The sequence below is a fragment of the Ornithorhynchus anatinus genome, chromosome X1 (assembly GCF_004115215.2).
Source record: "Ornithorhynchus anatinus isolate Pmale09 chromosome X1, mOrnAna1.pri.v4, whole genome shotgun sequence".
NCBI classification, from domain to species: domain Eukaryota; kingdom Metazoa; phylum Chordata; class Mammalia; order Monotremata; family Ornithorhynchidae; genus Ornithorhynchus; species Ornithorhynchus anatinus.
Genome location: NC_041749.1, coordinates 110,404,016 through 110,415,659, shown reverse-complemented (window position 1 = coordinate 110,415,659; position 11,644 = coordinate 110,404,016). Strand labels below are relative to the sequence as shown.

At 47.9% G+C, this 11,644-nt stretch overlaps 1 protein-coding gene across 2 annotated transcripts; it reads left to right on the top strand.

Annotated features, from left to right (window-relative positions):
* The first annotated feature begins 816 nt into the window (after positions 1-816).
* MCEMP1 (mast cell expressed membrane protein 1) lies at positions 817-11,344 on the top strand. Of its 2 annotated transcripts, XM_029052242.2 has the most exons (7): positions 817-921; positions 1,833-1,937; positions 2,200-2,331; positions 3,030-3,092; positions 3,329-3,400; positions 3,495-3,566; positions 10,711-11,344. In XM_029052242.2, exons 1-7 carry the CDS (start codon positions 840-842, stop codon positions 10,731-10,733), a joined length of 549 nt encoding a protein of 182 aa, XP_028908075.1. In that variant the 5' UTR covers positions 817-839; the 3' UTR covers positions 10,734-11,344. The 2 variants fall into 2 exon arrangements, with proteins under 2 accessions (XP_028908075.1, XP_028908077.1); XM_029052244.2 differs by lacking the exon at positions 2,200-2,331.
* Positions 11,345-11,644: the final 300 nt, after the last annotated feature.

Here is an 11,644-nt window from a genome sequence, read left to right as displayed (position 1 = left end):
TTCTCCCAGCCCTCAGCTCCTGGGACCCTTCCTCAATCGAGCAGGTTTGGGGCAAGATGGGTCCTTCTGTGAGACATCAAGGAGTGGGAAACAACATGAACTAGTGGAAAGAGCCCAGGTCTGGGAGTCAGGGGACCTGGGTTCTAAACCCAGCTCCACCACTTGCCTGCTGAGCGACCTTGGGTAAGCCACTTTGCTTCTCTGTGCCTCAGCTTCTTCCTCTGTAAAATGAGGATTCGATATCCATTCTCCCCCTTAGACTGTGAGCCCCACGTGGGACAGGGACTATGTCCGGTCTGATTGCATTGTATCAATCAGTCATATTTATTGAGGGCTTACTCTGTGCACAGCACTGTGCTAAGCATTTGGGAGAGTGCACTGTAACAGAGTTGGTAGACATGTTCCCTGCCCACAAGGAGCTTACAGTCAAGAGGGGGGAAACAGTCTAGAGGGAACAGAGAAAGCGTTAAACAAACACCACCATTTCTATTATTAGGGGTGGATGTGGAAGAAGCAGTACTGCAGGTGGGGAGTCAGAGGTACCTGATTGCTCAGATCTGTAGAGCAAAGTTTAGTTAATCCTATTTATTGAGTGCTTACTGTGTGCAGAGCACTGTACTAAGTGCTCGGGAGAGTACACTGTAACAATAAACAGACACATTCCCTGAGCGCAATGAGCTCAGACTAGAGGACGAGTTTACAGTCCAGAGGGGCTCTGGTTGGTACCCGTATCCTCTCCCCTCCCATAACACACATCCTGGGCGATTGCTCCACTTCTCTTGCGAGACTAACCCACGGGTTGGGAGGGAAGCGAGAGCAGATTAGATGATCCTGAGACAATGGAGCCTACAGACATCTACATGAATCAGCAGCTGGACACTGTACAAACTTGGAAATCCAAGAAAAAGAGGGACCCAGAAGGTACAGCTGCGGGGGGTGGGGCGGTGGGGGGATCTGTCAGTCAGATTGGGGTTGGGGGAGGGGGGCGGAATCCTGCAGGACCTCAGGTGAAGAGTCAAAAACTAGGTGTTGGGGTCGGGGGGGGGAGCGGTGCAGATTCACAGGGATCCTGGGAGTGGGGAGTAGGGCCGGGGGTGGGTGGTCTTTGGGGACGGATTTGGGTCTGAGAAGACTGAGGAGAGGGGGAAGAGAACCAGGATAGATGATGTGGGTGGGAGGTGAGTACTGCTTCGTCTTCTTCTTCCTCCTCTCGCCTCGCCATCTCCACCACTTTTGCCTGGCTGAAAAGCACTGGAGAAAAGATCCTGACCCCCGTCCTCCGGCACCTTGGGCTCATTCTTCTCCTCTCTGTCTCTCTGTCTTGTTCCTCGCTTCCACCCCTCATGTCTCACCCTCATTCTTACTTGCCAGAACTGGGAGAAGGACTACCGCTAGCCTGACGGCTACCACTTGGAAAGAGCCCAGGCTTTGGAGTCAGAGGTCATGAGTTCGAATCCCGGCTCTGCCACTTGTCAGCTGTGTGACTGTGGGCAAGTCACTTCACTTCTCTGGGCCTCGGTTACCTCATCTGTAAAATGGGGATTAAGACTGTGAGCCCCACGTGGGACATCCTGATTCCCCTGTGTCTACCCCAGCGCTTAGAACAGTGCTCGGCACGTAGTAAGCGCTTAACAAATACCAACATTATCACTAACCCGAAGGAGGCAGCAGGGAAGAAGGGTTGGAGGACAGGTCTTTTAAGTTCTGGGAGGTGAGAGCGACCTAGACAGGAAAACGGGGAAGCTGGGAGGCAGGGCACCTGGGTGCTCTCTGGGGGAAGGGACTGGAGGGCTCAGACCCTAAGGGACCGGGTGGTTTCCCTGGACCCTCAGCAGGCCGCGCGGAGAAGAAAGATGACCCAGACTATGAGAACGTCACCATGACCTTCAAGAGGCAGCATGATCTCGGCAACCAGTCTTCACCCCCAGCTGGCCCAGGTGAGTTGATGGTGGTGCTCACAGCTCCCTCCACCTCCCTGCACCCCCCGGGTGGCGCATGTTCGGGGGTGGGGCCATTCCACAATGGCCCAGATCGAGGCAGGAGCAATGCCTGCGTGGGACATGGTGGGGCCCAGGAAGCCCCAGGGGTCTTGGGGGCCTCGATCAGGACCCTTCTGAGACCATCTTGTCCCAACAAAGGATCAAGGGGTGACAGTGTTGGTGGTGGTCACTGAGCCGCGTCTCCTTGGCCCCTTCCCAGCCCCCATTGCCCCGGGGCTGTCCAGGCTCTCAGTCCCCAGATGGGTGCACAAGTCCATCATGAGCCTCTACATCCTGCTGGTCTTCAGTTTCATGTTGTCCATCATCTTCTTCTTGCTGGTCCTGGTGAAGAGTAAGTGCTGCTGACGACTCAGAGTTGGGGTGTGGCCAGGGTGGAGACTAGTCTTGAGGCGGGTGGGGAAAAAACTGTGAGGTGGATCCCCCCAGTTCCCGAATTTAAGAGGACTGGAGCTGCAAACCCCTAGCCCCCAACCTCTTCCCCAGAATTCCCTCTCCCAATCCCGCTCCTTTCTTCAATCACGTTCCTCACCTCTTCCTCCAACGTCCCTTCCCACCCCCCCACAAAAAAGCAACTCAGCCTCGTCCCCAACCGTCACCATTCTCTTCCCAGGCCCAACCCTCCCGGATTGCTTCACCCTTCACCTCATTCCATTCCAACAGCCCGTAACCTGCCTCTTGGACTGCCTTAGCCCTTTCTTTCCCCAACTCTCATCCTCGGTTTTCCTTCTAAACCCCTCCCCTCACAACTAAATTTCATTCCTTTCCTGGTCCTCTCTCTCTCTCTCTCTCTCTCTCTCTCTCTCTCTCCCCCATTCCATTCCCTCTCCAAAGCTGGAAGACAAGAGGAGACTCAGAAACAAGGAATGAGTTCAATTCAATCCTTGGGATGGATAGGAGGGAGAAAGAGAGGGAAGGAGAGAGAGAGGGAAGGAAGGAGGGTGGTCGGGGGTGAGGGGTAGTGGGTGGGGCTGCAAACCACTCAGAAGACAGTAGTTCTACACAGGGACTTGGGTTTCTTCTCTTTGGCAGTTTCACAAGTGTCCCAGGAGCTGGAGGATGTGAAGCTGGCTCTCTCCAATAGCATCCAGAATGGTGAGAGCCCTGGAGCAGATGCCAAGACTTGGGTAGAAGAGCAGGCAGCCCCAGAGGCTGGGGGTGGGAGGGTGGAGGGAGATGAAAGAAGAGACCAGGAGGAGGAAACAGAGAAATTGAAGGAAGGAGTGGGGAAGGCTGAGCTAGATTCCACGACAGTCTGCTAGAGTTTCCTCTCATCCTCTGTGTCTCCATCCTCTGTGTTTCCATCTCCTGGCCAACCTGCCCACCCGAAGAGCTCAATAAAACTGCCATGAATTTCTCCAGTCGGATGGACATATTTGAATCACAAGTGAAAACTCTGAAGGGTAAGAGCACGTTCAAAAGCCGATAACTAGGGCTGGGCTGGGAAGAACTGGCAGACTTGAGCCTTCATCTCTGGGTCTACTTGCTTATCCACAGGGAAATTCCAAAATAACTTAGCCCTCTCTAACCAACTGAAGAAACTGGAATCGAACTTGAAAAATCTGACGGGTAAGGAGGAGCAGTGGGGAGGGGAGAGAAGGGCAGAGGAGGGGGGAAGGAGAGAGGGATTTCCCAAGGTCTTTGGTAATCTAATGGAGGAAACTTAGTCTTTGTCATTCCGATTCTTTTCCTGCTTTGCTGCCTACTTCCTACTTCTCACTTCTCCAGACCAACTACCCAATCCAGAATTCAGTCTTGGAGGTACCAGAGGCTGCTTGAAGGAAAAAATGTGATCCTTTCTCTTCTTTCGGTTAGGGATGGACCTTCTGATATCTCTAGCTTGTTCCGCTCCTAACCCACGATGGATCTATCATCCATGAATTAGTCTGAACCTTTCTTCAATTTATTGATATTGTCTATCTGCCCATCTTTTCTGTGGTAAAAAATTAAATCGATCAGTCATATTTATTGAGTGCTTACTGTGTACAGAGCACTGTACAAAGCGCTTGGGAGACTATAATATGACACATTTTCTGCCCACAATGAGCTTTCAATCTAGAGGGGGAGGCAGACATTAATATAAATAAATAAATTAAGGATTTGTACATAAGTGCTGTGGGGCTGGGATGGGGGATGAATAAAGTCAGGGCGAAGCAGAAGGGGGTGGAACAAAAGGAAAAGAGGGCTTAGTTGGGGAAGGCCTCTTAGAGGAGATGTGCCTTTAATAGGCTTTGAAAAGGGGGAAAAATAAGTGTCTGTCAGATATGAAGATGGGGGGCATTTCAGGCCAGAGACAGGATATGGGTGAGAGGTCGGCAGAGAGATAGATGAGATCTAGGTACTGTGTATAGGTTGGCATTAGAGGAGTGAAGTGTGCAGGTTGGGTTGTAGTAGGAGAGTAGCAAGGTGAGATAGGAAGGGACAAGGTGATTGAATGCTTTAAAGGAATTTCTGTTTGATGTGGAGGTGATGGGCAAACATGGGAAGTTCTTGAGGAGAGGGGAAACATGGACTGAATGTTTTTGTAGAAAAATGATCTGGGCTAGTGAGTGAACTATGGATTGGAGTGGGAAGACACAGGAGGCAGGGAGGTCACCAAGGAGGTTGATACAGTAATCAAGGCAGGATAAGTGTTTGGATTATTGTAGTAGCAGTTGGCTGAAGAGGAAAGGGTGTTGTGGGGGTTAAACTGACAGGATTTAGTGATAGATTGAATATGTGGGTTGAATGTCAGAGAAGAGTCAATGATAATGCCAGGTTATGGGCTTGTTACACAGGATGGTGATGCCATTTGCAGTGAGGGGAAAATGGGGGGAAGGACAGGGTGCGGGTGGGAAGATGAGTTATGTTTTTGACATGTTTAGCTTCAGGTGACAGGAGGACATCCAAGTAGAGATGTCTTGAAGAAGGCAGGAGGAAATGTAAGACACTACAGAGGGAGAGAGAGCAGGGCTGGAGATGCAGATTTGGGTATCATCTGTATAGAGATGGTAGTTGAAGCCATGGGAGAGAATGAGTTCTCCCAGGGAGTGGGTGTAGATGGAGAATAGAAAGGGAACCAGAATCGAACCTTGAGGGACACCCGCAGTTGGTGGGTGGGAGGCAGAGGAGGAGCCTGCTAAAGAGACTGAGAATGTGTGGCCAGAGAGCTAGGAGGAGAACCAGGAGAGGACAATATCAGTGAAGCTGAGGTTGGATAATATTTCCAGGGGAAGGGGGTGGTCGATTAAGTCGAAGGTAGCTGAGAGGTCGAGGAGGATCAGGATGGAGTAGAGGCGGTTGGATTTGGCAAGAAGGAGATCACTGATGATCTTTGAGAGGGTGGTTTCTGTGGAATGAAGGGGACGGAAGTCAGATTGGAGGGGGTCAAGGAGATGATTGGAGGAGAGGAACTTGAGTCAGTGGGTTTGACAACGCTCTCAAGGAGTTTGGAGAGGAACGGTGGGAGGGAGATGGGGCAATAACTGGAGGGAGCTGCGGGGTCAAGGGAGTGTTTTTTTTCAGAATAGGGGAGCCATGGGCGTGTTTGAAAGCAGTGGGGAAGAAGCAATTGGAGTGGGACCAGTTGAAGATGGCAGTTAGGGAGGGAAGAAGGGAGGGGAAAGTGTTTTGATTAGGTGCAAAGGGATGGCAGTGGATGCACAGGGGGTGGGGCTGGATTTTGAAGGAAGGTGGGAGAACTCCTCTAGAGATACTGCTGGGGAAGATGGGAAAATTGAAGAAGCGGCAGGAGTGGGAAGGGCCTGGGGAGGGGCAGGGTAGATTTTAGGGAGCTCATGCTTGATAGTGTTAATTTTCTTAATAAAGTGGGTAGCCAGATCATTGGGAGCAAGAGATTGGGAAGGCGAGGGGATGGGGGGATGAGGAGAGAGTTAAATGTCTGGAACAGCTGGCGAGAGCAATAGGCAAGGGTGTCAATAAGGGTGGAGAAATAATTGTAGCAGGCAGAGGAAAGGGCAGAGTTAAAGCACTCAAGGATAAACTTGAAGTGGACGAGACCAGACTGACAGGTAGATTTCCGCCAGCAGTGCTCTGCGGCTCATGCACTAGAGCAAAGGAAGCAGACTATGGAGGTAATCCAGGACTGTAGATCACGGGGTTGACGAAGGGATAGGGGAGCGAGGGAGTTGAGTTCAGTAGAGAGGGTGGTTTCGAGAGCGACAAATTGGAAGGGTAAGGTAGTTTGGGTATGGAGGCTAAATGAGTCATGATGAGTTGAGAAAATTGGATGGGGTCAAAAGATCAGAGGTTTCTGTGGGGTAAGAGCAAAGATTTGCAGGGTGGAGGTATGCAGGAGAGAAGGCAGGTGAAGAGGTTGTGGTCAGATAGAGGGATTTCAGAGCTGGTGAGGGTAGAGATTGTGCAGTGGCTAGGGGTGATGAGATCAGAGTGTGTGTCCAAGTTGGTGAGAGGAAGAGCTGGGGTGGAGCAGGAGGTCAGTGGAGTTGAGGAGTGATAGAAAGCGGGCAGTGGAAGGGTCATCAGGAACATCTATGTGGATATTAAAATCTCCCAGGATCAATGTAGGCATGAAGAAAGAAACAAGGAATGTTGCAAAAGGGATCAGAATGGTTCAGAAAGTTGAAGGTGGGGCATGGGGGACTGTAGATGACTGTTACTAGAATCTGGAGTGGGTGGGCTAACCGGGTCTTGGGTGCAAAAAAATGCCAGTTTTGTTCATTTTGAAGCTACCTACCACCAAGCTTCAGTGGGGGAAGCAGCATGTATTATTATTATTATCAAGTGCTGTCGAGTCATTTTTGATTCATAGTGGCTCTAGGGATATATTTTTTCTATTCTATTCTATCTTGATTCTATTTATCTTGATGATGTTGTCTTGTTTTTGTTTTGTTCTGTTTTGCTTTGCTGTCTGTCTCCCCCCGTTTAGACTGTGAGCCCGTCACTGGGCAGGGATTGTCTCTATCTGTTGCCGAATTGTACATTGCAAGCGCTTAGTACAGTGCTCTGCACATATTAAGCACTCAATAAACACTATTGAATGAATGAATGAATATATTTTCTCCCAAATGCTTTGTCTTCTGCCATAATCTGTAACTTTGCTAACAGTTCTTCTGTTATCGTTGTTATAGTTTCTATCCATCTAGCTGCTGGGCTGGCTCTTCCATGTTTTCCCTGGACTTTTCTTAGCAATAGTGTCTTCTCCTGAGAATTAGTCCTCTTGATTATGTGTTCAAAATATGCTAATCCAAGTTGAGTCATTTGGCTTTCCAAAGACCAGCTTGACTTAATTCTCTCCAAAATCCATTTCTTTGTTTTTTGGGCAGCCCATTTCTCCAACACCACATTTCAAAAGAATAAATGCTCTTTCTATCCTGTTTTTGCACTGTCCAGCTTTCGGATCCATACGTTGTCACTTGGAAACACCATAGAATTGACAGTTTGTATTTTTGTGGCAATTGTTACATAAGCAAATTTCATGACTTTTTCTAGGCTCTTCAGAGCAAATCTTCCTAACATTAATCTTCAGCATATTTCTTGACTATTAGTTCCTTTGTTATTGATTATCAATCCCAGGAGAGAAAAATTGTCAACTATTTCAATCTTTTCTCCAACCACTACAAATGTGTTAAAATGTCTTAAAATTGTCATGATCTTTGTTTTCTAGACATTCAAATATAGGCCCATCCTTTTGCTCTGTTCCTTAACTTTTAATAATAAGCCCTTCAAATCTTCTTCCCTTTCTGCTCTGGATCACATTAAGGGAAATGGGTATGCCGGACCATTTAATTGCATTAACATGGAACCTCTATGCCAAATGGGAGGCTACAGTAAGAACAGAATATGGAGAAACAGATTGGTTTCCCATTAGTGAGGGTGTAAGACAAGGATGTACCTTATTGCCTTATCTGTTCTTCCTTTATATCGAATACATAATGAGAGAAGCCAGATTAGATGAAGACGAACAGGGAGTAAAGATTGGAGGAAAGAATATAAACTACCTTCGTTAAGCTGATGAGACTACCCTACGAGCAGAAAGTGAAGCAGATTTGAAGGGCTTGTCATTAAAAATTAAGAAGCAGCATAGCCTACTGGAAAATGCAGGGGCCTGGGAGTCAGAGGACCTGGATTCTAATCCCAGATCCGCCACTTGTCTCTGTGTGACCTTGGGCAAATCACTTCTCTGGATCTCAGTTCCCTCATCTGTAAAATGGGGATTAAATCCTCTTCTCTCTGACTTAGATTGTGAGTTCCATGTGGGACAGGGACTATATCAACCTAATTAGCTTGTATCTACCCCAGTGCTTAGTACAGTGCCTGGGACACAGTAAGCACTTAACAGGAATCATAAAAAAAATTGATGTCTAGTTCTAGTTTTGGGAAATTTGATGATTGACTTGCTGTGTCCCCTCTCCCCACCCCCAACCCCACAGCACTTACGTACATATCTTTAAATTATGTATTATAAATGACTTATTTATGCATATTAATGTCTCTCTCCCCCTATAGCCTGTAAACTCATTATGGCAAGGGAACATGTCTGTTAATTCTGTTATATTGTATTCTCTCAAGTGCTTCCCACTTGCTCACACTGAAGTTCATCTGCCACTTTTCTGCTCATTCATTCAGCTTTGTGAAATCTTCCTGCAAGTTGTCTCCACCAGCACAATATTTCACCACCTGGAGGAGATTAGTGTCATCTCTGAACTTGGAAATTTCTCTGTGCAATCTCTTCTTCAAATAGTTTGTGACCATGTTAAGTAAAACCCCATGATTACTCTGTTTTTAAAAAAATCTTCAGTGGGGAACTTGGTTAAAATGGAATCCTAGAACTGGCGGAATCTAATTAAAACCACAAACGCTGACTGGTTCCCCTCTATCCACATGCTAATGTATTCCTTCAAAGAACATTAGCTGATGAGTGAAGAATGCTTTCCCCTGACAGGAACAACACCAATAATAATAATAATAATAATAATGATGATGATGTTTGTTAATCATATACAGCACTAAGTGCTAGGGTAGGTACAACATAATCCTGTCCCACATGTGCTCACAGACTAAGTAGGAGGGAGAATAGGGATTCAATCCCCTTTAGAAGCAGCGTGGTTTAGTAGAAAGAGCACGGACTTGGGAGTCAGAGGTCATAGGTTCTAATCCCAGCTCAGCCACTTCTCAGCTGTGTGATTTTGGGCAAGTCACTTAACTTCTCTGGGCCTCAGTGACCTCATCTGTAAAATGGGGATGAAGACTGTGAGCCTCACGTTGGACAACCTGATTACTTTGTATCTACCCCAGCGCTTAGAACAGTGCTTAACACATGGTAAGTGCTTAACCAATGCCATCATCATTTTTCAGATGAGAGAACTGAGGCACAGAGATGTGAAGTGACTTGCCCAAGGTCACACAGCAGACGAGTGGTGGAGCTGCGATTAGCACTTAGGTCATCTGACTCCCAGGCCTGTGCTCTTTCCACCAGGCATGTCTTTCCCCCAATAGGCCGTGTTTATCTATCTGCTCATGGATCCTAAACTTTATTCTAGAATTGACAATTTGTCACGGTTCAGTGGTGAAACTCTTGGGTCTATAATTGTCAGCTTCACATTTGCAACCTGACTGAGAAATGGGAGTTCCATTGCAGATCCTCCAGTTCTCCAGTCAAATAATGATGGATTACACGCTCTTCAATCAGTGGTATCTACTGAGCGCTTAATGTGTGCAGAGAACTGTATTAAGCGCTTCTGGGAAAGTACAGTACAATAGAGTTGGTAGACATGAACCCTGTTGCCAACATTTCTGCAATTTACTTTGGAATTCATTTGTTTACATTTAATTTCTCAGTTTAGTCTAAAATATCCTAGGCCGCTACCTTAATTTGCTCTTCTACCAGTCTACTACCAAAAAAAAAAAAAAAGAAAAAAATGTTAGAAACTAACACTAAGAGCTTCTTGGGAAAAGACCAAACCACAAAATTAACTGAGTCTATCTATCTCTTTCTCATCTAAAAACGTCTTTTGCATCTTGATAACGAAGGATTCTCGCTAGCCATCTTTATGCTTTTGATGACATTTGAAGACTAATTGAAGAGTGTAACTTCGATGTCTCTCTCTCGCAAAAGTGTTTCTCATACTCTTTTTTGGCCCACTTAATTTACCCATGACCTGGCACCCTTTATGAATTTTTTTGGTTCTTCCCCTCCCTTGGGAAAATGATTCCATATTTCCTACAAAGACCTCTTTTTCATGTGCCCGGTTAAACACGTTTATATTTAATTGCCTTGCAGCACCCATTTTCCCCTCTTTCCCTTTCCTCTTTTCTTTCGACCTTGGCCATGTTTTTTTGATTCCTCTTTTCCTCCTTCCCGAATTCCTAAGTCCTTGGATTCCCAACTCCCACCCTCTTTTTTCCTCCTGCCCCCACTCCCTCCTCCCTCCGCTCTGCCATCGCTGGGGGCAGGTGTAAAGCAAAAGATTAATGCAGGGTGGGGGAGCGCAACCTCCTCCCTTTGGTCTTACTCATTCCCACTTTTCCAAATCTTGGAGAAGACTGCCATCAAGGGAGACTCCTGAAAGGCAGCTGGGCAAAACTCCAAAAGTCTGGATTTCTGGTATGGTGCTGGGTTGTGATCTGGGGGTCCACTTTCCCAAGGGCGAGTTCCAATCGATCCCCAAAACATGTGTCCCCCCACCCCCGCCCCCCTTAAAATTCTTCCACCAGAGGGAGCTTTGATTTCTTTCTATGTCTCTTTTGGCAGAACGTCTTGCACCACCTTCCTGAGGAACCAGCGAGGGATGAAACAGGAAATCTGGACAAGGATAGAGCTGGGGTGGGTCGAGGGGGTGGAAGGGTTGAGGGGAAAAATCGCTTCAGTTTTGAATTTCAACGGGCTGGGCCACCCCTCAAAACCGACCAGAGGGGCCGGGGGGAGGGGGGGGATTCATGACCGCTCTGCTCCTTAGAGGAGTGGGCAACTGGATGCCCAGGCTCTACTCCTAGCTCTGCCTCACACTCTTGGCCTCGGTTTTCTGCTCTGTGAAACGAGCCCAATGCCCATCCCATCGTCAGGATAAAGACGCCTGCAAAGTGCTTTGAAATCTGTGAAAGAAACTTTCAAGAGGAGACCTGTGTTGGGATTCTTCACTGAATCGACTGGAGACGGAATCTGGGCTGTGGGGCACAGTTTCTGGGTCCCTCCCCCGAGTAGGGAAGGGCAATCGCAGTCTCTTACCCCATCAACAGAGCAGGTTTCCTGCCCTTGCTCAGCCCCAGATGGTGAAACTTGACTGGTTGGGAAACAGACCAGGAACGTGGTTGAGGGGAGCAAGAGGGGGAAGGACGGGGACTGGATCCCACCTGACTGGGGTGCTTAGTAAAGTGTGGGGCATACAGCAAGTGCTTCACAAATACCACCGATGTTATTATTCAACAGGGGAAAGGGACAAGAAACCAGGGAAGGATTGAGGGGGAATGTATGTGGGCTTGCCAGGGAGAGTGTCAGCTGTGTGGGTGGGTTTGGCTTTCAACAAGCATACCTGGAAGCGCTGTGACAGTATGATGAATTCACGATTGTGTGCGGGTATGAATGTGTGTCTCGGTCAGCATCGAACCACGCAAGTCTTTGAAGCAGTCCCAGGTTCTCCCCACTCAAGTCTCCTCCGGCCCCGGGGCCCCTGAATCACTAAGGTCTC